Source organism: Neolamprologus multifasciatus, chromosome 15 (genome assembly GCF_963576455.1).
Source record: "Neolamprologus multifasciatus chromosome 15, fNeoMul1.2, whole genome shotgun sequence".
Taxonomy (NCBI): Eukaryota; Metazoa; Chordata; class Actinopteri; order Cichliformes; family Cichlidae; genus Neolamprologus; species Neolamprologus multifasciatus.
Genome location: NC_140453.1, coordinates 25,645,308 through 25,668,937, shown reverse-complemented (window position 1 = coordinate 25,668,937; position 23,630 = coordinate 25,645,308). Strand labels below are relative to the sequence as shown.

General features: G+C 37.8%; 1 protein-coding gene and 1 long non-coding RNA gene across 2 annotated transcripts; one reads left to right on the top strand and one right to left on the bottom strand.

The window, feature by feature from the left end:
• The first annotated feature begins 301 nt into the window (after nucleotides 1-301).
• On the top strand, nucleotides 302-3,704 carry LOC146502205 (uncharacterized). The gene is made up of 2 exons (XM_085133705.1): nucleotides 302-1,085; nucleotides 3,485-3,704. Exons 1-2 carry the CDS (start codon nucleotides 314-316, stop codon nucleotides 3,490-3,492), a joined length of 780 nt encoding a protein of 259 aa, XP_084989831.1. The 5' UTR covers nucleotides 302-313; the 3' UTR covers nucleotides 3,493-3,704.
• Nucleotides 3,705-15,071: 11,367 nt separating this feature from the next.
• Nucleotides 15,072-16,311, bottom strand: LOC146502204 (uncharacterized). The gene is made up of 4 exons (XR_014869539.1): nucleotides 15,938-16,311; nucleotides 15,623-15,751; nucleotides 15,312-15,534; nucleotides 15,072-15,227 (listed from the first exon to the last, which is right to left on the bottom strand). It is a non-coding gene; the product is annotated as an uncharacterized LOC146502204 (long non-coding RNA).
• Nucleotides 16,312-23,630: the final 7,319 nt, after the last annotated feature.

The following is a 23,630-nucleotide window of genomic DNA, read 5'->3' as shown; positions in this document are numbered from 1 at the left end:
AGAAAAGCGCTGCAAAAAGAAAAACACTTGCAAAAAGAAAAGCGCTGCAAAAGCACACACAACACAACGGAAATAGGAAAAAACACAACGGAAATGTTTCTGGGGAGACAATAACCGGACGGACCAGTTGACCAAAACATGCTAATAGGTGCACTGGGACTGGGAGACACTTCAACGAAGTGGAAGCAGAGCGGCCAAAGGCAGAGCAAGATGGCGGCGTGAAGAGAAGTGTTTTTTTGAGCTCTCAGCACTAGAAAGATATAAAGCACTTTTGCAACACCTATTTGACGTGTTCAAATTCAATAACAACAACATGTCGAAATCTGCTCAGAAAAGGCTGAGTAACTCGGGCAAAACACATGCAACTAGCATGCTAGCTAGCGACCATAGCTACATGAAAGAAATGGAGTGTCAGCAGATGGTTGAAGAAGAATTTCCACCTCTACCAGTTACGCCTTCCAAGCCTCCAGTGGCTAAAAAACCAACATTATCTACCAGTCACTCTGATGGCGACTCCCTGAAAGCTGATGCGGTCAACACTTTGATTAATCTGATCAACACCAGAAGTGACGCCATTGAAGAAATGGTAGGAACAGTTCGTACGGATTTAAAGGACATAAGTGATAAGATTATGGTCATTGAGAAGAGGGTTGAGAAAAACGAAGCGCTTACACAGAAATGTGATGAACGCATTTCTGAAGTTGAACGCTACAACCGCCATTGGAATCTGAGACTGTATGGGGTAGCGGAGTTGGAGAAAGAAGATGTGCGCGAAAAGGCGATTGGGATATGCCAAACGGTTCTGCCTGCGGAAAAGGAAAAGTTTTCAGAGGTTTTAGACATCGCTCATCGAGTGGGGAAACCAAAACAAAATGACCCGAGACCCAGAGGGATCATCATCCGGTTCATCTCAAGGAGAATTCGTGATGCGGTGTGGAAAGCTGCCAAGAACAATACTTTCCTTCAAAATAATCATCTGCGGTTCACTGAAGACCTGACGAGAGAGGACAAAGAGAACAGACTGAAGCTGTGGCCCATTATAAAGAAAGCACGTGAAGAAGGGAAATCTGCTTACTTTGTTGGAGGTCGAGGCTTCGTAAATGGTGCTGAAATTCACACATAATCTATTCGGTATTCCCTGACCCTCAGTTCTTCTCAGGTTTGTTTACAAGGTGTTTTTTATATTGATGTGCCTGATATCTGTAGATATTAATGTTTGACTGTCTAAATTGCTCTTTGATGTTAGCAAAAAGCAAACTTACTGTTAAATAGGTAAAGCCTTTTTTTTTTTTTTTTTGCTACGCTTTGTTTAGGCGTCTAAAGTTTATTTATATATATACTGTATACTGTGAACATTTTCATATTCTAGTGCTGATCTCAGTGTTAGGTTAAAAAGTTTACCTTCGATTTACATTTTAATACATATCTTTTGTCAATTTGTGTTCTTTGTTTTTTGTTTCTATTAATGCTAGGGGTCTTCGTAACAACTTAAAACGTAAAGCCACTTTTCTTTATGCAAAGCAACTTAAATCTGACTTTGTGTTTTTACAAGAATCTCACTCTACTATCAACGATGTTAATTTTTGGCGATCTCAATGGGGAAATTCTATATGGTTATCTCATGGAACTGAACGATCAGCAGGGGTATCAATCCTAAAAAACAGATATAATGGGGATGTTTTACATACAGAATGTGATTCTGCAGGTCATTACATATGTCAAGTCATAAAATGTAATGATTTAGTCTTAATTGTAACTAACATATACGTGTTTAACACGAAGCTAGAAAACGATCATTTATTTTTGACGATTGAAAAAAAAAAATCTAGCTGGTTAAATAAATTTCCAAATGCGAAATTATTACTAGGTGGAGACTTTAACTGTATTATGGATGCTGAACTAGATAAATTTCCTCCAGGACATTCGAACAGAATTAATACCACATTGAAGGCTGTTATGGTACGCCTTAAACTCACAGACATTTGGAGATTCAAATATCCTCAGTCCAAATGTTTACTTGGTGCAACAATTCTAACTCGAGACATTCAAGGATAGACTTTTGGTTAGTTTCGGAGAGCTTTGACAGCAATAGCATAGATGTAGGTGCTTGGCCTTCTCCAGCAACAGATCATAAAGCCATATATATTAAAATAAATCTAACTTCTCTATCTAATTTCTCCGTTGTTAAATTTACATACTGGAAACTCAACAGCTCATTATTACAAAAAGACAATGTGAAAAAGGAGCTTAAAGAACTGATCTCAAACTTTTGGTCTATAGCTCAAGAAGATTTAAAGTATAGAAATAACTGGGAATTATTAAAATTTGAAATTGGCAAATATTTAAGGAAGGTTGGCAGCCTTAATGCAAAATCCAGAAGATTAGAGGAAGAAAATATAATCTCTCAAATCACACAGTTATCTAATAAACAAATTGACACTTTAACTGAAGAGGATAAATTGAACCTTGCTAAATTACAAGATAAATTAGATCGTTTATACACAGACAAAGCAAAAGGAGCTTTTATCAGATCAAGATCTAAATGGCTTGAAGAAGGTGAGCGTAATTCCCATTATTTCTTCATTTAAGAAAAGAAACACTCAAGCATAAATAATATTAGCAAATTAATGATAAATGGGGTTATAACAGAGGATTACAGATTAATCTCTAAACATTGTAGTCATTTCTATAAGGAACTTTATAGCTCTAAATTTTCTCAGGAAGCTACAGATCACCTCTTAGAATCGCTGAATGTTAAATCTATCAGCCAAGAAGATTCTATATTATGTGATCAACCCATCTCATTAGAAGAAGTTAAAGATGCAATTGGACTATTAAAAAATATTAAATCTCCAGGTACGGATGGTCTTATTGCTGAATTATATAAAACTTTTTCTGAAGAGTTGTCTCCCTTTCTTCTTGAGGTATTTGCAGAAAGCATAAGAAACCAACAGCTTCCCACTACGATGAATCAAGGTTTGACCACGTTGATTCCGAAGCCTAATAAGGACCTATTAATGATTGATAATTGGAGACCAATTAGCTTGCTAAATAATGATTATAAAGTATTTGCTCTAATTATAGCTAACAGACTTAAGATGGTTCTTGACTCTGTTATTGATGAAACACAATCTGGCTTTATGCCCAAAAGACACATAACTAACAATATCAGATTGGTTTTAGATATTCTGGATTATTCTGACCTCATAAATTGCAATGGTTTCATTTTATTTTTAGACTTCTACAAGGCCTTCGATACGGTGGAGCATGAATTTATATTTCAAGCTCTGGATAAGTATGGTTTTGGCTCTTACTTCTCTACAGCGATTAAAACATTATACCATAACAGTAACAGCAGTATTAAATTAACAAACGGTACTTCACCCAGATTTAACATACAAAGAGGGATAAGACAAGGCTGTCCCATTTCTCCATACCTGTTTTTGTTAATTGCCCAACTATTGTCTAACCATATGAAATCAAGCAATGTAAAAGGTATATCGTTAATTGGCAAAGATTTACTCATAACACAGTTAGCGGATGACACTACATTATTCCTAAAAGATGAAGCTCAAATCTCTATTGCTATTGAAACAATCTCCATATTTTCCAAAGCTTCTGGATTGTACTTGAATATTCCTAAATGTGAACTTATGGCGATAAAAGAATGTTCGAAAACAGCTTTGTGTAACATTCCAATAAAACAAGAAATTCGTTATTTAGGTATTATAATTAGGGGTGGGTTTTTATAATCGATTTATCGATTAAAATCGATTCTGGCTTGGATAACGTAAAATCGATTCATTAAAATCCTGAATCGATTTTTTAATATAAATTTATTTTGCCCGAAATGCCAGAATCTCTGGTGAAATCTCACAAAATTTCAACAACCACCAAACAGCTAAGACAGTAAATGAGAGCAGGAACATGGATTCTGCACAAAGACTTAAACACACAGCCCAACCGCGGATCAGAATCAGTGAGATGTTGCCTTTCTCACAGTCGGGGCTGAAAGCCGACAGCCCGCTGATTCTGATCTGTCGGCGGTCCGCGCTTTGTGTTCACGCCCTTTATGCGCTGATTCTAAAGCTGTTAGTTTTATCTCTCTCCAAACAATATTGACCGAACCAGCAGCAAAAGAAGATCCAAACTAGGCTTCACATAAACAAAGTCATGAATTCACTCTGACTTTTATTGTTTTGCTTCGACCACGATGCACAGCTCTCTCTCGCATGCTCGCTCTCTTGCGCGCTCTCTCTCCCTCTCTCTCCCTCTCTCTCCCTCTCTGTACTGTTTTCTGCATTATTCGCTTGCTTGTTACGCACAAGTCTACCGTTGTTTACAGCGCTGTCGGCCGACGTTTTTTTTCTTCGTTTTATATACTTCCGAAAATAAAACCTAATTTCTGCCGTTCAATACCGAACAAATTTAAACTTTTTAAAATTATGCAAAATGCAAAACGCTCAGCCTTGTCTCTAATAAAACCGCTGTAACTTCAGAGGTAATGTTCATGTGTTGATTAATGGTTTCCTTTCGTTTTTGATCTACTGCAGAAAATTTTTATAAAATCCCAGAACAGGAAAATCACCTTCATGTTTTTCTGTGTTTTATCCTCAGCTACTTTGACACAAAGGCCTCTGCTGTGATGCTTACACCTTTGATAAAGTCTTGGTGTGTCAGCTTCCTTTTTATAGATACAAAAATATGTAAATGTACTGATCTGAATTATAATATTTCTGACTGTCAAAATTTCCCAGATTCAAATCAAAGTGAATCGAATCGAATTAAATCGAATCGAATTAAATCGAATCGTGGATCGAATCGATTCGGGACCCTGTGAATCGGGATTGAATTGATTCTAGAAATCAGTGACGATACCCAGCCCTAATTATAATAACCAAAAATCAGGAAAGTAGAATCACTCAAAATTTCTATCCTATTCTAGAGAAACTCAAAAACAGATTTAATCAGTGGCTCTTAAGAGATTTGTCGTTAAAAGGCAGAGTATTAATAACGAAAGCAGAAGGCATCTCTCGTCTTACATACGCTGCATTGGCATTGCACCTTGATAAAAAACTCATAAAAGAGGTTGATAAGTTACTTTTCAACTTTATCTGGAAAAATAGGACACACTACATTAAAAAAACAGTTCTTATGAACTCCTATGTCAATGGAGGACTTAATGTGTTAGATTTTAACACTTTAAATAACACATTCAAAATAAATTGGTTAAAGAATCTAATTACTAATCCTACATCCATTTGGAATACTATACCTGTGTTCATGTTTTCTAAGTTTGGTGGCACGGAATTTTTCCTTACTTGTAATTTTGATATTGATAAAATCCCTTTAAAAATCTCTGCTTTTCATCGTCAAGCTTTTTTAGCATGGACTCTTATTTACAAGCATAACTTTAGTCCACACAGTTATTATATCTGGAATAACAAGGATGTTTTATTTAAAAGAAAATCTCTCTTCTTAGATAGTTGGTTTAGGAATAACATTGTTTTAGTCGACCAATTATTTGATTCAAATGGTACGCTTTTCTCCTATGAAGAATTTTGTTTACTTTTCAATTTAGCTATAAATCGTGATGATTATACAAAAGTATTTGGATCAATACCATCAGGGGTTTGTATGTTGTTTAAGAATCAACCTAATATCACTTCATTCCACAGGCCGTTGGCATCTCCCATACAAACTTTTGTTGGCAAGATTTGCTTTTCTAAGCAATCTAAAAACAACAATAAATCAATCAGAGCTTTATTTCAGAGTACCATAACCACGCTACCATATGTCATTTTTTTCTGGAACCGGCTGTCAGATGGTATTATGTGGAACGAAGTTTGGAGACTCCCTAATCAGTTTTTAATTACCAACAAAATTAAAGATATTTCTTATAAGTTAATACACAGAATTTATCCTTCTAAAGATTATCTTCAAAGCAAATTCAAATTAGACATTGATACAAGCTGTAGCTTTTGTAAAACTTCCAAGGAATCTACTATACATCTTTTTTGGTTTTGTAACCTTGTACAAGATTTTTGGCAAAGTTTTTGTGTTTTTATTTCAGAAAATATATTTAAAGGATTTGTACTGTTTTGGAAATATGTTTTGTTTGGTCTGCACAAAAACCAAAAACAATTCAACTTTGATAACAGATATATGATTAACTTGTTAATTTTAATGGCTAAATTTCATATTCATAAGTCCAAATGTTTAGGAAGACATCCCTCTTTTTATGTATTCTCCTTTGAACTTGTACAGTATTTTAACTCAATTAAGAACTCCACTAACCCAAAAGCTATAAAAACTATTGGTGTTTGTGAAAAAATCCAAATCTTTCAATCACTTTATTCTTTGGCTTGATCAGTTACTTTCCCCCTAGCATATTTATATTGTTGTTTTTGAATACTGTTCTTGTATTTGTTTATCTATACATACAATTCTTTTGTAAGTACAACACCTTTATTGTGGTACTGTTTAATTCCATTTTGTATTGTACTGGTGTTTAAATAAAAAAAAAAAAAAAAAAAAAAAAAAAGCAGAGCGGCTAAAGAGTAAACTTTCAAAAGTAAGTTCTGAATATTATGTCACTTATTTATGTGCAAATGTTTAATAACGAGGAACATTAAAACATTACTGTTGGCCACATGCCGGCAAAGTTATGTGACATTAGCGATGTTTGTACTTTCAGCGTTTACTTTGTTTTAAAGTCTTTACTTTATATGCCATTCGATAGTCGACCTTAATCTTACAGAGAATGTGATGATTTTGTGGATAATTAAAGTCAGTCATATATCCACAAACACAACAGGCTGAAAGTCAGTGATGCTGCTCGGTTTGCAGTCCTGAATATCACAGCACAAGCAGGATTCACTGCACTGTTAATGTTAGCTATGTTATATTGCTGCCTCTGTTCGGTGGTGTTGAGCCAAACGGACTTTAACGTGTGTTTGAACGAGCTGACGGTTCACTCATTGTAGCGACTTCCACAGTCGCTAGAGGCCGGGGATGGAGCCCGCCTATTTGCCTGACGCGCTGTCAACTTTAGCAATAATGCGAGAGGTGGAATTGTTTGCTTGTTTATTAAAGTGTTTACAGAGTAATGTCATCTCGAGATTTGGACTCTTACAACGTCACAGGCTCTAATGTAACAAGACGAAACATGTTGTGCAGCGGTCAACAAAAACTACGGCTACCCATCCCTCCTCTCTGTCAAAATCAAAACCAGTGAATGACAGACTGACAACGCCCTCTTAATGTCACCGCTAGCACCCACGTGACTCCCATTACACATCACCATAGCAACCAAACAAATGAAAACCCAGTGATCATCAAAAAATTCAATACATTTAATTATGGTTCCTACACTCATTAAGCTGAAAGAAAGATGCTTTAATCACAGCAGTCACACATGTGTCCACTGTACCAGCTGGGAACTCTTCTTGTTTAGCACTCGTAATAACACTAAATCCTTCTGTTTGTAGCAGTGTATACACCTGAGACTGTGGAATAAAAGTATGAACATGTATTTATAAGTTACACTTGTGTTTGAATCCTGCAGCTTATCACACATTTGATTTCCATGTGTGACGACTGCAAGTGTCCAGAGTGAGGACAGACTGAGGGACCCACTGCTGCACATCATCTGTGAGGCTTTGCACCCCCAATGATCCACCAGGACAAACTCAGCAGTGTGTGAGGAAGAGGAGAAGGAAGAGCCAGCAGCAGCTGACAGATGGAGAGAATAGAGAGACTGTTCCCTGTTTGTGAAGGACTGCTAGGAAAGTTTAAAATCACTAATTGTCTGTCCTGAATCAGTCTTATTAGGTAATGTTCAAATAATTTTATCATCCCAGTGTTTTCAGTGTGGGAGAAAGTACTCGGGGCCTTCAAGTTACACACTATGAAAGGCAGCAACAAGTTTAATGTTCAGAAACCTAAAGTATGTATCAGCAGCTGAATGGAGCTAAAAATAAATGTTTGTTTCAGTTCTATGAAGCTTTGAGTATTTTGGATCAGTAGTACTGCTGTGTTTGTTGCATCATATTGCTGTAATTGTTAGGATGTTATGTGTTTGTATGCTTTCTGCCCAGTTTGACCCATTTAGCAGAAGTCGGCCTGTTTAAGGCTCTGATATCTATTCTGTATGACTTAAAGCAGTTATGACATGGTCTGATTTTCTCACCCAATAAAGGAATATTTCATATATCAGTCTACTCTTCATTCTATCAGAAACAGTTATCACAGCTCGTACATTTGCTTCTTCCACACATATATGTAAGCATTGAGCCAAATTTACTAATGCCAACATATTAAAAGAACAATATTTGTATCTTATATATAATGCATCTATATATACACTGTCACAGATACTTGAGTGTCTTTAAGTGAAGATTTAAGGTGATAGGAAATATAAATAAATGCAACTTGAATCTTTACTGAAGTTCAGTGTTTGACACAGAGTTCACTCACATGTGCTGTACCAGTGTACCTGCACATGTGATGTGACAATAGAAGTGATTTGATTTGAGAGTTCAAGCTCACTGCTGTAATAACTTATAATGATTAATATAATAACTATAATATTGGCCATCTCATATTTACACTGACTTTAGTCTCATGAACAACATTAACTATTTGTTATTTACTAGCTAATCTTATATGACTGTTCAGTACAGATATGAAGCCCAACAATCATGTTTTACAGTCCTGTGGTCTCAGCCTCAGATACTTATCAAATCACACAGAGCATCCTGAAACAATCAGAATCAGAATACTTTATTAATCTCTAAGGAAATTATGTGGGTTACAGTTGCTCCAAGAAGAAATGGTAAAAATAGCAACAGTAACAGACTAAACTCCAAACAATACATTATCTTACAGATTTTAATATTAATTAGTCATTGTCAATTGTTGATTTGTCCTGCTCTCATTGTATGACAAATTATGATGGCTGTTTGGTGGCCATTTGCATACTATGCATACTCTCTCTCCCTTCACATGTGTGTGTGTGTGTACACAACAGTTTTATGTTAATGTACAATCCTTAATATGTTTTGTGTGTGTGTGGGGGGGGGAGCGCCAGAATGAGTGTTCACCCAGGGCGCCAAACAGGCTAGGACCGCCACTGGGGACAAGTAGGTCCAGATCATAAGAACAAAGTATGTTTCCCTCATAAGGTTAATGAGCCTGAACTTCAGAAGCCTAAATACTGAGGTTAGATTTGGATGAAACTCTGGATCAGCCGAATCTTCCTGTGATTTTGGATCAATATTCAGAGCATTCCACAGTGATGGCTTCTGGCCGTGAAAATAGTCTGGAAGTTATGTGACCTAAATCTGAACAGTTTTATCTCCTAAGAAAATAAAGTTTCACATGACAGGAATCATAGAAAAGCCTTCAAGGTTAGTTTCTTTAGTTTTACATGAGTCTGAGATGAGTCCTTCTCTGAGGGACAGCTCATAATTGAGTTTGATTTTATTGCTCTATTTGTTTATACTTTAAAAACACATCTATACACACCTGTCAGCATCAGTTATTGTCCCTCTGACAGATCCATTTTAGAAAATGAGACATCTTCAGCATGGAGACCTGTGGTTGATTCCTGGGCCACAGGCAGGAGACGGGGGAGAAGTCAAGGTACAGAGTAGGGAAAAAGAAAAGCCAGAGTCCACCCCACTACTGCTTTATTAATGTCTCACAGGCATAAAAGTGGCCAATATTTTTTAATGGAACTACTTTAAATTAAAACAACAGGCTGTGCATTTTTAAAATTTCACAATGAGATACAAAGAATGAAGGGCAGATCACGTAAAATGACAAAAATAAAAATTCAATTTAATTCAGTTCACTTTTATTTATATAGCACCGAATCACAGCAACAGCTGCCTCAAGGTGCTTGATAATGTAAGGCAAAGACCCTACAACAATGCAGATAAAATGCCAACAATTTACGAGCAAGAACTTTGGCAGCAGTGGGAAGGAAACGCTTGCTTTTAACAGGAAGAAACAGGCTCACAGTGGGGCAGCCATCTGCTGCAGCCAGTTGGGGGTGAGGAGAGAGAATAATGTATAAAAAAAAGGGACACTCTCATCATGGCCGGGGTTTGGCTGCTTTTATGCGTTCAAGGTTAAAAACAATTATGCAAAGTGTACATCTAAGTGTCCTTGATTATAGCTCCTCCTACAAGTGTCCTCTGTCCTCCTGAAACATTTTACGATTCACAGACTGGAGGACACAGAGACAGTGTCTATAACAGTAAAATCAACATAACAAACAAACAATAAAGCACTTTTCAAAATCAGTCATAAATCACATAGAAGTGCATTTATTGCTGCAGGTCTCTAAGTAAAGACAACTCACAGAGTGGGAGTGGACCAACACAAAGGTATCTGTACTTTGATGCTTCCTTTACAAGAGGATACACTAATATACCTTTTTGTGGGAAAATAAATCCCACAATTCAAAGTGTTAAGTGCTTATTTGGATTTTAACAAATGAATTTGACTTCAGTCATAGAAAAGCTGGATAGTGATAGATGTCACACTGTTACATCTCTGCAGCAAAGAGAAAAAAAATGAGAGTGAATAATATAAGCATGATAAATTGGATACATCCTCCCTCTGTGTGATGGTTGCCATTATTGCAATGCTGTGTGGACTGTGTGGCTGCTAAAGGCTCTCACAACAACGGGTAGTGTAGAAACAATGGCAGACTTTAAAACAGGCTCACATTTCTCTAACGGAAGCAGGTACCTCTAATAAGTATCTGTGCTGATGCACAAAAAAACCTGGTCTCACAAAAATAGATCTCCTAACACTGTTTTAATGTTACAATGTCAGAGCCACGTTAGAGTCAGTTGTGAAGTCTGTAGTAGTGCACACATGAATTATTTCATGTGAGCTAGCAGTATTGAATAATTATGTCTGTCAGTGATGAATCATTGATTTTAAATTTTTAAACTTTTTCAGTCAAAGGTAACTCTGATGCCTAACCCTCACCAAACCAAACAGACACCTAAACAGACATGTCACTGATGTCATTGATGTGTCTGTTTAGGTGAAGAATTTGTTGTAGTTCAAGATTCACTCAGCTTTTTTGGTACGTCGTATGTAAGGTCATGGTATGTTTTCATCTATTATTTAATCTATTATTATCTATTGCCTGCCTTATATTTTTGATTTATTTTAAAATTTGTGTTTTGACTATTAGTTCCTGAAGATTAATACTTTTACAATGACCATCTTCTTTTTGATTGCTAGATGTTAGTAATGGTAAGACTACTTCTAGTAATTTCCTCTTATCTAAGATATGCGGTTAGTGTTGAGCTGGTCATCCAGTGTCATTACGGAAGATGACAGAGCGCAAAGAGTGATTCAAGTGGAAACCCAAGTGAACCATCATGCATCATCAACATTATCTGAAGCTGCGGTCATTTCCCAAAGACTCTTACACAGAACACAGAGACACTGAGGAGTCATATGACCTAAGTCTAAACCCAGCATACAGACTTTCAGTGAATGTGGTGCTGAAGGTGTGGAGGTGAATCAGCGTGTCAGAGGAGACTGTATAGAAGGACAGATTGCCAGCAGGACAGTCCACATACACCCCTACTCTGCTCTTGATGAGGGAGGAGGAGATGGATGTTTCCCGGTTATTGTGCCACACAGAGTAACCACCATCAGAGCAGCTCAGACTCCAGGACTGATCATTCCAGCCAAACCTGCAGTCGGTCCTATCTGCTTTTCTACTGATTCCTCTGTAACTTACTGCTATAAAGACCCCCCCACTCTACTCGACCTCCCAGTAACAGCGACCGGTTAGTGCATTTCTACACAGCAGCTGAGAGCAGGTATCAAATCTGTCTGGATGATCAGGATATGACTGTTCCGCTCCCACTATCACCTTCCTGTTGTCGTTAGCAAGTTTGAGCTTCCTGTTTACTGAGTTTGTGTCAGTTCAAGTTCAAAGAAGTCTGATGGAAGAAGAGAGGAGACATAATAATAACTAACAAAAATATCATTTAAAGATAGGTAAACTGACAGGTTGCTTTTTTTCAGCAGTCAAACTTACACTTCCTAACATCAGGATTCAACCTGTGTGCTCCACCATGCTCCACTCTGGATGGAAGAAGAGTTGGGATGACCATCAGCACCATCATGAACATAAAGAGTAATTTAACAGACATCTGTACCCAGGGGCGATTCTAGGATCAGAGCTTTGGGGGTGCTGAGCACCCAGAGAGCTGCCCAGCCAGGCAAGATAAACCTGTCTCTGTCAGTCCCTGCATCCTTAAATGTTGTCCCGAGTTCTCTCTGACTGTCACTTTGGTGCATTTAAACCCCTGTTCCTCCTTGTCCTCATCGTCTGTTGTCTTCGTCTCCGTTTTCAGTCATCACAATTTTACCATCTCTGTGCAAGTCTGCAAATTTCTTTATTAAATCATAAGATTCTTAAATTCATCAAGTCTCTCTGTCCCTGGGTCCTTGTCACAAAACATGACATCACTGTTTTGTACATTTTAACACAATTTAATCCCCACATTTGTGAAAGAAAAGCAAAACACTTTTTTTGAAAAGTCTGTAACAAAACCATCAAATCTGATCAAGGTTATTTAAATGCTGCAAAAGAAGAATGGATTGGAATAAAAAAAAAAAGTACATATGCTAACCTTAATTACTGGGGAGAATAATGAATGATGCTCATAGTGAGTAAAAAGTAAACTGACTGCATTTTTTGGACAGAGATTCACTTTTAATGTGTATGAATAATATAATACAGAAACAAAACACTCCCAAAACAGAATAAACTAGAAAAATTTGCATTTCCTGCGAAAATGCAGTGTGAATGCTGTAAAGCTGAAGCTGTCTGCTGAAAACTGCTGAAAATAGCTAAAGAAGCTGAAGAAATCAAAGTCAGTATTTGAAAAGGTGTTGAAATTTTAATAACTTTGCAGAACCATATCAAGTTAACAAAATGTAATAACTTAGCAGAAATGCAATAACTTTGAAGAAACATAACAATTTAGCAGAAATATTGTAGCTTACCAGAAGGTAAGACTTAGCAGAAATGTAATAATTTAGCAAAACATAACTTAGCAGAAGTAGTGTAACCTAGCAGAAATAATATAATTCAGCAGAAGTGCTATAATTTTGCAGATATGTAATAATTAAGCCAAACTGTCAGCAGAAAATAGCTGAAAACGTTGAAGTAAACTCAAAGCTACTTGTTGTTCAACTGTGAAAAATTACCAGAAACATTAGAAAAGGAAAAAAAACCAACCAGCAGATAAACAAATGTGGAACAAAACCAAGTTAAAATTGCAGAGTTTGTACAGCTGCGGAAATGTAAAAATGGCAAAAAAACCCCCCAAAAAACAAGAAAACAAAAACACACAAACAACATTTAGGTAAGAAATGCACAAGATACTGCGGTCAGAGATAAAACAAACAAAAAAAATGTTATTGAAATTCCAAAGAGTGGCAGAAAGTTTAGAAAGTAGAAACACTTGAGAAGTAAAACATTTGAATATTTTTGCAAACATAAGATCAAAGATTACAATAATGGCATACAGAAATAAAAATACCATTTGGGACAATCAGAAAAATATTAGTAGAAAATGCAAATCAAATGAATCTAAAATCTATACAAACAATTGAAGCATCTGTTAGAATTGTGAATATATCTTTGTTTGCCATGTTTATGTTTATGTCCTTAAGATAGAAAGCCACATGATAGGCTATTAACTGCACAAATCTACACATATATAAACAGGAAGTGAAAGACAAAATATATTCTCTAATTTGCTAGAGTTTTGTGCACACACCGTATGTCAAGGATAAACAACATGCTTTTCTACTCTATCGGAGCACTCAAAGCACTTTATACAACTAATTCATTCAACCAATCACACAAGCACCTTTTCTAAGGTTTTTAAGTGCTCACTATCTGACATTCATACATGTTCACACCCCGATGGATGCATCAAAGGGCAACATGGTGGTTAGTATCTTGCCCAAGGATATTTGGCATGCTCCAGACTGGAGCAGATTGAGATCGAACCACCAATCTTCCAATTAGTAGCTGACCTGCTCTGACACCTGAGCTACAGCCACATATAGCACATGTAACTTTCAAGAGCTTTTTTTTCTCAATTACAGCTTCTTGGTTTGATGATAAATATGATACCAAACTACATAATACTGTTGAAATAAAGCCCACATTGAGATATATTTCAGGTATGGAGAGTCACACAGCTGAACAATTGATGTACATATTTAAAGAAACAGGGATGAAATAAAGAATATTGCCAAAACAGGGGTGCACCTGTTTTGGCAAGGATATTGTATGTTATGGTTCTACTCTTATCAAAACTCAAGTCAGCTGTGTGACCTCATATAAAATGATAAACAGAAACACATAGCACTGGATGAAACCTTCATGAGCTTCATGAACTTTTCAAACAGACCTAATGGGTCAAACTATATGTCTGACCCATTATCTATATATATTAGAGCAGTCTAAGCACAGATGTGGAAACCACTGTTACACCTATTCTATACTCATGTACTTACTGACACCCATACTAAGGCAGTATTCATACGAACACACTTTGAGCTTTCTTTCTTTATCCTCTTAAACACTTTTTTTCTTCTTTTTTTGCATTTTGAGGTTGTGTAATCTTTATAAAGAATACGTGTAATGGTTCAATAGATCCTGATTTAAATGTCCATAATAATCAAATGATCATTATTGTGCATCCAACAATTCAAGATTTAGAGCTGTGTGTTTGTATGAATTCAGGTTGCTATGCTTATAGACTAAAATTACACTAATCCACAAACAAGTTGCGTTGTTTGGGTAAATAGATTGGGTTTTTTCTACAACATAATTATTCAACAATCAAAAATACAAAACAATATATTTACACATTAATCGAAAGTTCAGTTTCATATGTCTGATATTGTTTGTTAAATCTGGTGACACAAATAGAGACAAAAATTCATTGTTGGTGTGACATGTGGCTCTATTTACCTTTGAACAATGATGTGCTGCTAAAAAAAAAATAAAAAAGGATGTTATTAAAAAGATGTTTTTGTTTAGTAAAAGGACTAAAATTACATGGAAACTGTCACCTTAAAGCCTCATTTTAAATACCATCACAAACACGTTTTCCACAGTGTTAACAAAGCTCCAGCACATCCGATCACTGCATCTAAATCTAAAAGAAGACAAAAAACATATAAAATATAATTTACACAATGGAAGACTTTTGATTTAATAATAAGCTCAAAATAAGTGTTACCTTTGAATATTTGTGCGAAAAATCTGATGCTACCCCAAGAATGCAAAGTCAAACTGGAAAAGATGACAGGCTTGCAGCCCTCTGTCTTCCTGGAGTGAGGTGCCAGATCAGTAGCAGTGAGTTGACAGAGGCCGGTGTCTATAAGAGCGGTCAAACACTGACACTCTGTCCACTTGTGTAGAGTCTAAGAAGCTGGAATGCAGGCACGCAGGATGAGCTTGTTCTAAAAAAAATACAGAAAAAACAACATTTTATTGGTGTTAAGGCATAAAAATTACAAACAAGTTATACATTGAACAATACTGAAATACCTCATAGGTGCTGCAGGCCACATAACCAGAATCCAGAGCAATCTCACACCATGTGAGTGTGACACGAGCTCTGCAATAAGGTTTGAATGTCTCAGTTTGGAAACTGAAAAACTCAGAAGACAGCAGTACCTGCACAGAGAGAGTAAAAAAAAACATCGATTTTTCATCCATAAGGTGAATTAAAAGTCATAAAGAGCCAACTAGTTTAATCATTTGAGTGTGGAATTATTTATGAAATAAACAGGATTTAAATTAATTAATTGAATTAAAAGCTCTGACATGTATTTTGTTTTTAGCAAAGATAAAGAATCATACCTCTCTCTGCTCTGAAGATCACTGGACTCTGACAGGAAGTACAGTTTCCTCAGTATGAGTCATCCTTGATGGTTTCAGAGGTGTGGACTGTGGCAACATGGTGATGATCTCCAGATTAGGCAGAAGGTCAGGTGATGTGATCTTCTCCACTGAAGGCACACTGATATGGCAGTTCATAATACAGCAGTCTCTGTGTGGCATGTAGTTATCTGTGCGGTCCAGCACTGATGGATCAGCAGTTCATGAAGATGGTGTTAAGATGTTGTTGTTTCGGCTGAGGATGGTGAAGTTTGACGATTTTGCCACAAAGGAGACAGGACTGTGTGTGTCCTGTCTGAAAAAAAAAATACATCTACAAAACATAAAGTGCTTTTAACACCACCCACCCACCCTCCCCACCCACCCAGCTCAGCCCCCCAAGTGTCTATGTAATGCTGGTATGGGGTGTCAGTTAGTAAATCTAATTAGTGCATCAGAAAGTATGGGCTACACTTAAAGCCCCCGCTTTCTGATGTCTTTGCAGCTATTTCCAGCTGCTCAGAGAATTCTGACTTGGCCTTTATCCACCCAAACCCAAACCCACCCAGATAAAGGCCAAGTCAGAAAATTGATGCAAAAACTTTCCATTTACATCTAAATCAGTTTTTATACATATTCTGTTAGCTGTAAAAATATTTTTCTCCACTAAATGTATTATTACAGAAATCTCTGGTAGCATAAAGATAGTTTAAAACTTTTGAATTTTTTTTTTACCTGTAAAACATGATCAACAAAGACTTTTTATTTATTTACTATTTAATAATTTGAAAGCCCTTTGAGGGGAAGCTGTCACTTGTTGAGATACATACATCACAGTAAAATAAAGTATCAACAAAAGTGAGGACAATTTACATCAATGAAAAAATGTATTTTAAAAGAGTAGATTTAGTCATTTAAAACATGAGAATAAAAAATAAATGATGTCAGTTTAATAAATGTTGCAGCACATTTCAGATTAGAGGTGCATGATAACAGAAAGCAGATGTTCCGTGCTCTGCATGAAGTTCAGCCATGATTTGGTGAAATGATTAATAACATTGAATTAAGAAAGGGTCTTCTTACAGACAGAGTAGGGAAGACAATTTTTTCAATGAAAAATCTTTTTCATACTCTACAATCAGTAAACTCTGTAACAAACATGATCTGTAATTGTTTCAAAATTCACCACACGACTTCAATTCAATTCAATTCAATTCAATTTTATTTATATAGCGCCAAATCACAACAAATGTCGCCTCAAGGCGCTTCATAGATACAGAGAAAAGCCCAACAATCATATGACCCCCTATGAGCAAGCACTTTGGCGACAGTGGGAAGGAAAAACTCCCTTTTAACAGGAAGAAACCTCCGGCAGAACCAGGCTCAGGAGGGGCGGCCATCTGCTGCGACCGGTTGGGGTGAGAGAAGGAAGACAGGATAAAAGACATGCTGTGGAAGAGAGACAGAGATTAATAACAGATACGATTCAATACAGAGAGGTCAGTTAATACATAGTGAGTGAGAAAGGTGACTGGAAAGGAAAAACTCAATGCATCATGGGAATCCCCCCGGCAGCCTACATCTATTGCAGCATAACTAAGGGAGGATTCAGGGTCACCTGGTCCAGCCCTAACTATATGCTTTAGCAAAAAGGAAGGTTTTAAGCCTAATCTTAAAAGTAGAGATAGTGTCTGTCTCCTGAATCCAAACTGGAAGCTGGTTCCACAGAAGAGGGGCCTGAAAACTGAAGGCTCTCCCTCCCATTCTACTTTTAAATACTCTAGGAACAACAAGTAGGCCTGCAGAGCGAGAGCGAAGTGCTCTAATAGGGTGATATGGTACTACAAGGTCATTAAGATAAGATGGGGCCTGATTATTTAAGACCTTGTATGTGAGGAGCAGGATTTTGAATTCAATTCTGGATTTAACAGGAAGCCAATGAAGGGAAGCCAAAACAGGAGAAATATGCTCTCTCTTTCTAGTCCCTGTCAGTACTCTTGCTGCAGCATTTTGGATTAACTGAAGGCTTTTCAGTGAGTTTTTTGGACATCCTGATAATAATGAATTGCAGTAGTCTAGCCTGGAAGTAATAAATGCATGAACTAGTTTTTCAGCGTCACTCTGAGACAGGATATTTCTAATTTTAGAGATGTTGCGCAAATGGAAGAACGCAGTCTTACATATTTGTTTAATATGTGTGTTGAAGGACATATCCTGGTCAAAAATGACTCCAAGGTTCCTCACAGTGTTACTGGAGGCCAAGGTAATGCCATCCAGAGTAAGCATCTGGTTAGATACCATATTTCTAAGCTTTTCAGCGCCGAGTACAATGACCTCAGTTTTATCTGAGTTAAGAAGCAGAAAGTTAGTGGCCATCCAAGTCTTTATGTCTTTAAGACATTCCTGCAGTTTAACTAATTGGTGTGTGTTATCTGGCTTCATGGACAGATAGAGCTGGGTGTCATCTGCATAGCAGTGAAAATGTATGCTATGTCTTCTAATGATGCTGCCTAGGGGAAGCATGTATAATGTAAACAGAATTGGTCCTAGCACCGAACCCTGTGGAACTCCATAATTAACCTCAGTGTGTGAAGAGGACTCTCCATTTACATGCACAAATTGGAGTCTATTAGATAGATATGATACAAACCACTGCAGTGCAATACCTGTAATACCTACAGCATGTTCTAATCGCTCTAATAGAATATTATGGTCAACAGTATCGAATGCTGCACTAAGGTCAAGAAGGACAAGCACAGAGATGAGTCCACTGTCAGAGGCCATAAGAAGATCATTTGTAACCTTCAATAAAGCTGTTTCTGTGCTGTGATGAACTCTGAAACCTGACTGAAACTCTTCAAATAAACCATTCCTCTGCAGATGATCTGTTAGCTGTTTGACAACTACTCTTTCAAGGATTTTTGATATGAAAGGAAGGTTGGAGATTGGCCTATAATTAGCTAAGACTGCTGGGTCTAGAGATGGCTTTTTGAGTAAAGGTTTAACTGCAGCCACCTTGAAGGCCTGTGGTACATAGCCGATTATTAGAGATAGGTTGATCATATATAAGATCGAAGAATTAACCAATGGCAGGACTTCTTTGAGCAGTTTATAGGAATGGGGTCTAAAAGACACGTTGATGGGTTTGGAGGAAAGTAATTATTGAAGTTAACTCAGAAAGATCGATTGGAAAAAATTCAATTCAATTCAATTCAATTCAATTTTATTTATATAGCGCCAAATCACAACAATGTCGCCTCAAGGCGCTTCATAGATACAGAGAAAAGCCCAACAATCATATGACCCCCTATGAGCAAGCACTTTGGCGACAGTGGGAAGGAAAAACTCCCTTTTAACAGGAAGAAACCTCCGGCAGAACCAGGCTCAGGGAGGGGCGGCCATCTGCTGCGACCGGTTGGGGTGAGAGAAGGAAGACAGGATAAAGACATGCTGTGGAAGAGAGACAGAGATTAATAACAGATACGATTCAATACAGAGAGGTCTGTTAATACATAGTGAGTGAGAAAGGTGACTGGAAAGGAAAACTCAATGCATCATGGGAATCACCCGGCAAGCCTACATCTATTGCAGCATAACTAAGGGAGGATTCAGGGTCACCTGGTCCAGCCCTAACTATATGCTTTAGCAAAAGGAAGGTTTTAAGCCTAATCTTAAAAGTAGAGATAGTGTCTGTCTCCTGAATCCAAACTGGAAGCTGGTTCCACAGAAGAGGGGCCTGAAAACTGAAGGCTCTCCCTCCCATTCTACTTTTAAATACTCTAGGAACAACAAGTAGGCCTGCAGAGCGGGAGCGAAGTGCTCTAATAGGGTGATATGGTACTACAAGGTCATTAAGATAAGATGGGGCCTGATTATTTAAGACCTTGTATGTGAGGAGCAGGATTTTGAATTCAATTCTGGATTTAACAGGAAGCCAATGAAGGGAAGCCAAAACAGGAGAAATATGCTCTCTCCTTCTAGTCCCTGTCAGTACTCTTGCTGCAGCATTTTGGATTAACTGAAGGCTTTTCAGTGAGTTTTTTGGACATCCTGATAATAATGAATTGCAGTAGTCTAGCCTGGAAGTAATAAATGCATGAACTAGTTTTTCAGCGTCACTCTGAGACAGGATATTTCTAATTTTAGAGATGTTGCGCAAATGGAAGAACGCAGTCTTACATATTTGTTTAATATGTGCGTTGAAGGACATATCCTGGTCAAAAATGACTCCAAGGTTCCTCACAGTGTTACTGGAGGCCAAGGTAATGCCATCCAGAGTAAGAATCTGGTTAGATACCATATTTCTAAGCTTTTCAGCGCCGAGTACAATGACCTCAGTTTTATCTGAGTTAAGAAGCAGAAAGTTAGTGGCCATCCAAGTCTTTATGTCTTTAAGACATTCCTGCAGTTTAACTAATTGGTGTGTGTTATCTGGCTTCATGGACAGATAGAGCTGGGTGTCATCTGCATAGCAGTGAAAATGTATGCTATGTCTTCTAATGATGCTGCCTAGGGGAAGCATGTATAATGTAAACAGAATTGGTCCTAGCACCGAACCCTGTGGAACTCCATAATTAACCTCAGTGTGGTGAAGAGGACTCTCCATTTACATGCACAAATTGGAGTCTATTAGATAGATATGATACAAACCACTGCAGTGCAATACCTGTAATACCTACAGCATGTTCTAATCGCTCTAATAGAATATTATGGTCAACAGTATCGAATGCTGCACTAAGGTCAAGAAGGACAAGCACAGAGATGAGTCCACTGTCAGAGGCCATAAGAAGATCATTTGTAACCTTCAATAAAGCTGTTTCTGTGCTGTGATGAACTCTGAAACCTGACTGAAACTCTTCAAATAAACCATTCCTCTGCAGATGATCTGTTAGCTGTTTGACAACTACTCTTTCAAGGATTTTTGATATGAAAGGAAGGTTGGAGATTGGCCTATAATTAGCTAAGACTGCTGGGTCTAGAGATGGCTTTTTGAGTAAAGGTTTAACTGCAGCCACCTTGAAGGCCTGTGGTACATAGCCGATTAGTAGAGATAGGTTGATCATATATAAGATCGAAGAATTAATCAATGGCAGGACTTCTTTGAGCAGTTTTGTAGGAATGGGGTCTAAAAGACACGTTGATGGTTTGGAGGAAGTAATTATTGAAGTTAACTCAGAAAGATCGATTGGAAAAAAGAGTCTAACTTAACATCAATGAAACTAAGAGTAGCTGTAGATAATATTACATCTGTGGGATGATTATTGGTAATTTTTTCTCTAATGATAAAAATTTTATTTGTGAAGAAGTTCATGAAGTCATCACTAGTTAACGTTAAAGGGATGGTTGGCTCACAGAGCTCTGACTTTTTGTCAGCCTGGCTACAGTGCTGAAGAGAAACCTGGGGTTGTTCTTATTTTCTTCAATCAGTGATGAGTAGTAAGCTGTTCTGGCTTTGCGGAGGGCTTTCTTATAAAGCAACAAACTATTTCTCCAGGCTAAATGATGATCCTCTAAATTTGTGACACGCCATTTCCTCTCCAGATTACGAGTCATCTGCTTTAGGGTACGTGTTTGAGAATTATACCACGGGGTCAGGTACTTCTGATTAGAGACCTTAGTTTTCACTGGAGCTACAGTATCCAGAGTCGTACGTAGTGAGGAGGTGAAATTATTAACAAGATAATCGACCTCTGTTGGGGTAGCGTTCAGATAGCTGCTCTGCTCTGTGTTGGTACAGGGCATTGACGATGATAACAGTGGCTGGATTATATTCTTAAACTTAGTTACAGCGCTTTCAGAAAGACATCTACTTTGATAAAGTCCACTCTCCACTGCTGCGTAATCAATTATTGTAATGTAAATGTTATCAAGAAATGATCAGACAGGAGAGGGTTTTCAGGAAACACTGTTAAATGTTCAGTTTCTATGCCATATGTTAAAACAAGATCTAGAGTGTGATTAAAGTGGTGGGTGGGTTCTTTTACATTTTGAGAGAAACCAATTGAGTCTAACAACAGATTAAATGCCATGTTGAGGCTGTCATTTTAGCATCTACATGGATGTTAAAATCACCCACAATAATTATTTTATCTGAGCTCAGAACTAAATTAGATATAAAGTCTGAGAAATCAGACAGAAACTCTGTGTAAGGGCCCAGGTGGACGATAGATGATAACAAGTAAGACTGGTTCTGAGTTTCACAGCTGGGGTGGACAATGCTAAGCATCAGGCTTTCAAATGAATTAAAAGTCTGTCTTGGTCTTTCATTAATTAATAGACTGGTGTGAAAAATTGCTGCCACACCACCCCCTCGACCTGTGCTTCGAGATTTCTGGTAGTTAGAATGACTCGGGGGTGTTGATTCATTTAAACTAACATAATCATCCTGCTGCAACCAGGTTTCTGTAAGGCAGAGTAAATCAATTTGTTGATCAATTATTAAGTCATGTACTAACAGAGACTTGGAGGAGAGAGACCTAATATTTAATAATCCACATTTCACTGTTTTACTCTTTGGTTCAGATGTGGATACTGTATTGTTCTTTCTTTGTGATTGTTTAAGTTGTTTGTTGCTGGTTTTTAGTTTGTTTTTTGTCTTTTTGGAAGCAGACACAGTCTCTATGGAGATGGGTTTTTGGGGGGGGTAGCAGGAGGAGAGAAGCTGCAGAGAGGCGTGTAAGACTGCAACTCTGCTTCCTGGTCCCAACTCTGGATAGTCATGTTTTGAGGGGTTTAATAAATTTGTCGATATTTCTAGAAATGAGAGCTGCTCCATCCAAAGTGGGATGGATGCCATCTCTCCTAACAAGACCAGGTTTCCTCCAGAAGGTTTGCCAATTATCTATGAAGCCCACATCGTTTCTGGGACACCACTCAGACAGCCAGCAATTTAAGGAGAACATGCGGCTAAACATGTCACTCCTGGTCTGATTGGGGAGGGGACCAGAGAAAACTACAGAGTCCGACATTGTTTTGGCAAAGTTACACACCGATTCAATATTGATTTTAGTGACCTCCGATTGGCGTAACCGGGTGTCATTACTGCCGACGTGAATTATGATTTTATTGAATTTACGTTTACCCTTAGCCAGCAGTTTTAAATTTCCTTCAATGTCGCCTGCTCTGGCCCCTGGAAGACAATTGACTATGGTTGCCGGTGTCTCTAGCTTCACATGTCTGAGAACAGAGTCACCAATTACCAGAGTTTGACCCCCGGCGGGTGTGTCACCGAGTGGGGAAAAACGGTTAGACACATGAACGGGTTGGTGGTGTACCTGGGGCTTCTGTTTAGGACTACGCTTCCTTCTCACCGTTACCCAGCCTTTCCCCAGCTGCTTGGGGTCTGCCGGGGAACAGCTAGCGGGGCCTACGCTATCTTCGGCTGCACCAGCTACAGGGGCCTGGCTAGCTAAGGGTGAGAGCAGGGTGCAAAGCCGAGTCTCCAATTCAGTAATCCTGGCCTCCAGAGCTGCAAATATGCTACATTTGTTACAGATATCATTACTGCTAAAGGAGGCCGAGGAGTAACTAAACATCTGACACAATGAGCAAGAAAGTGCAGAAGGGACAGGTGAAGTAGCCATGGTGCTAACGGGTCGGCTACGAGCTAAGCTAGCGAAACAGTACAGAGACAGTGAGTGAATACTATAAATTAGGTAGTGAGTACACAGAAAGT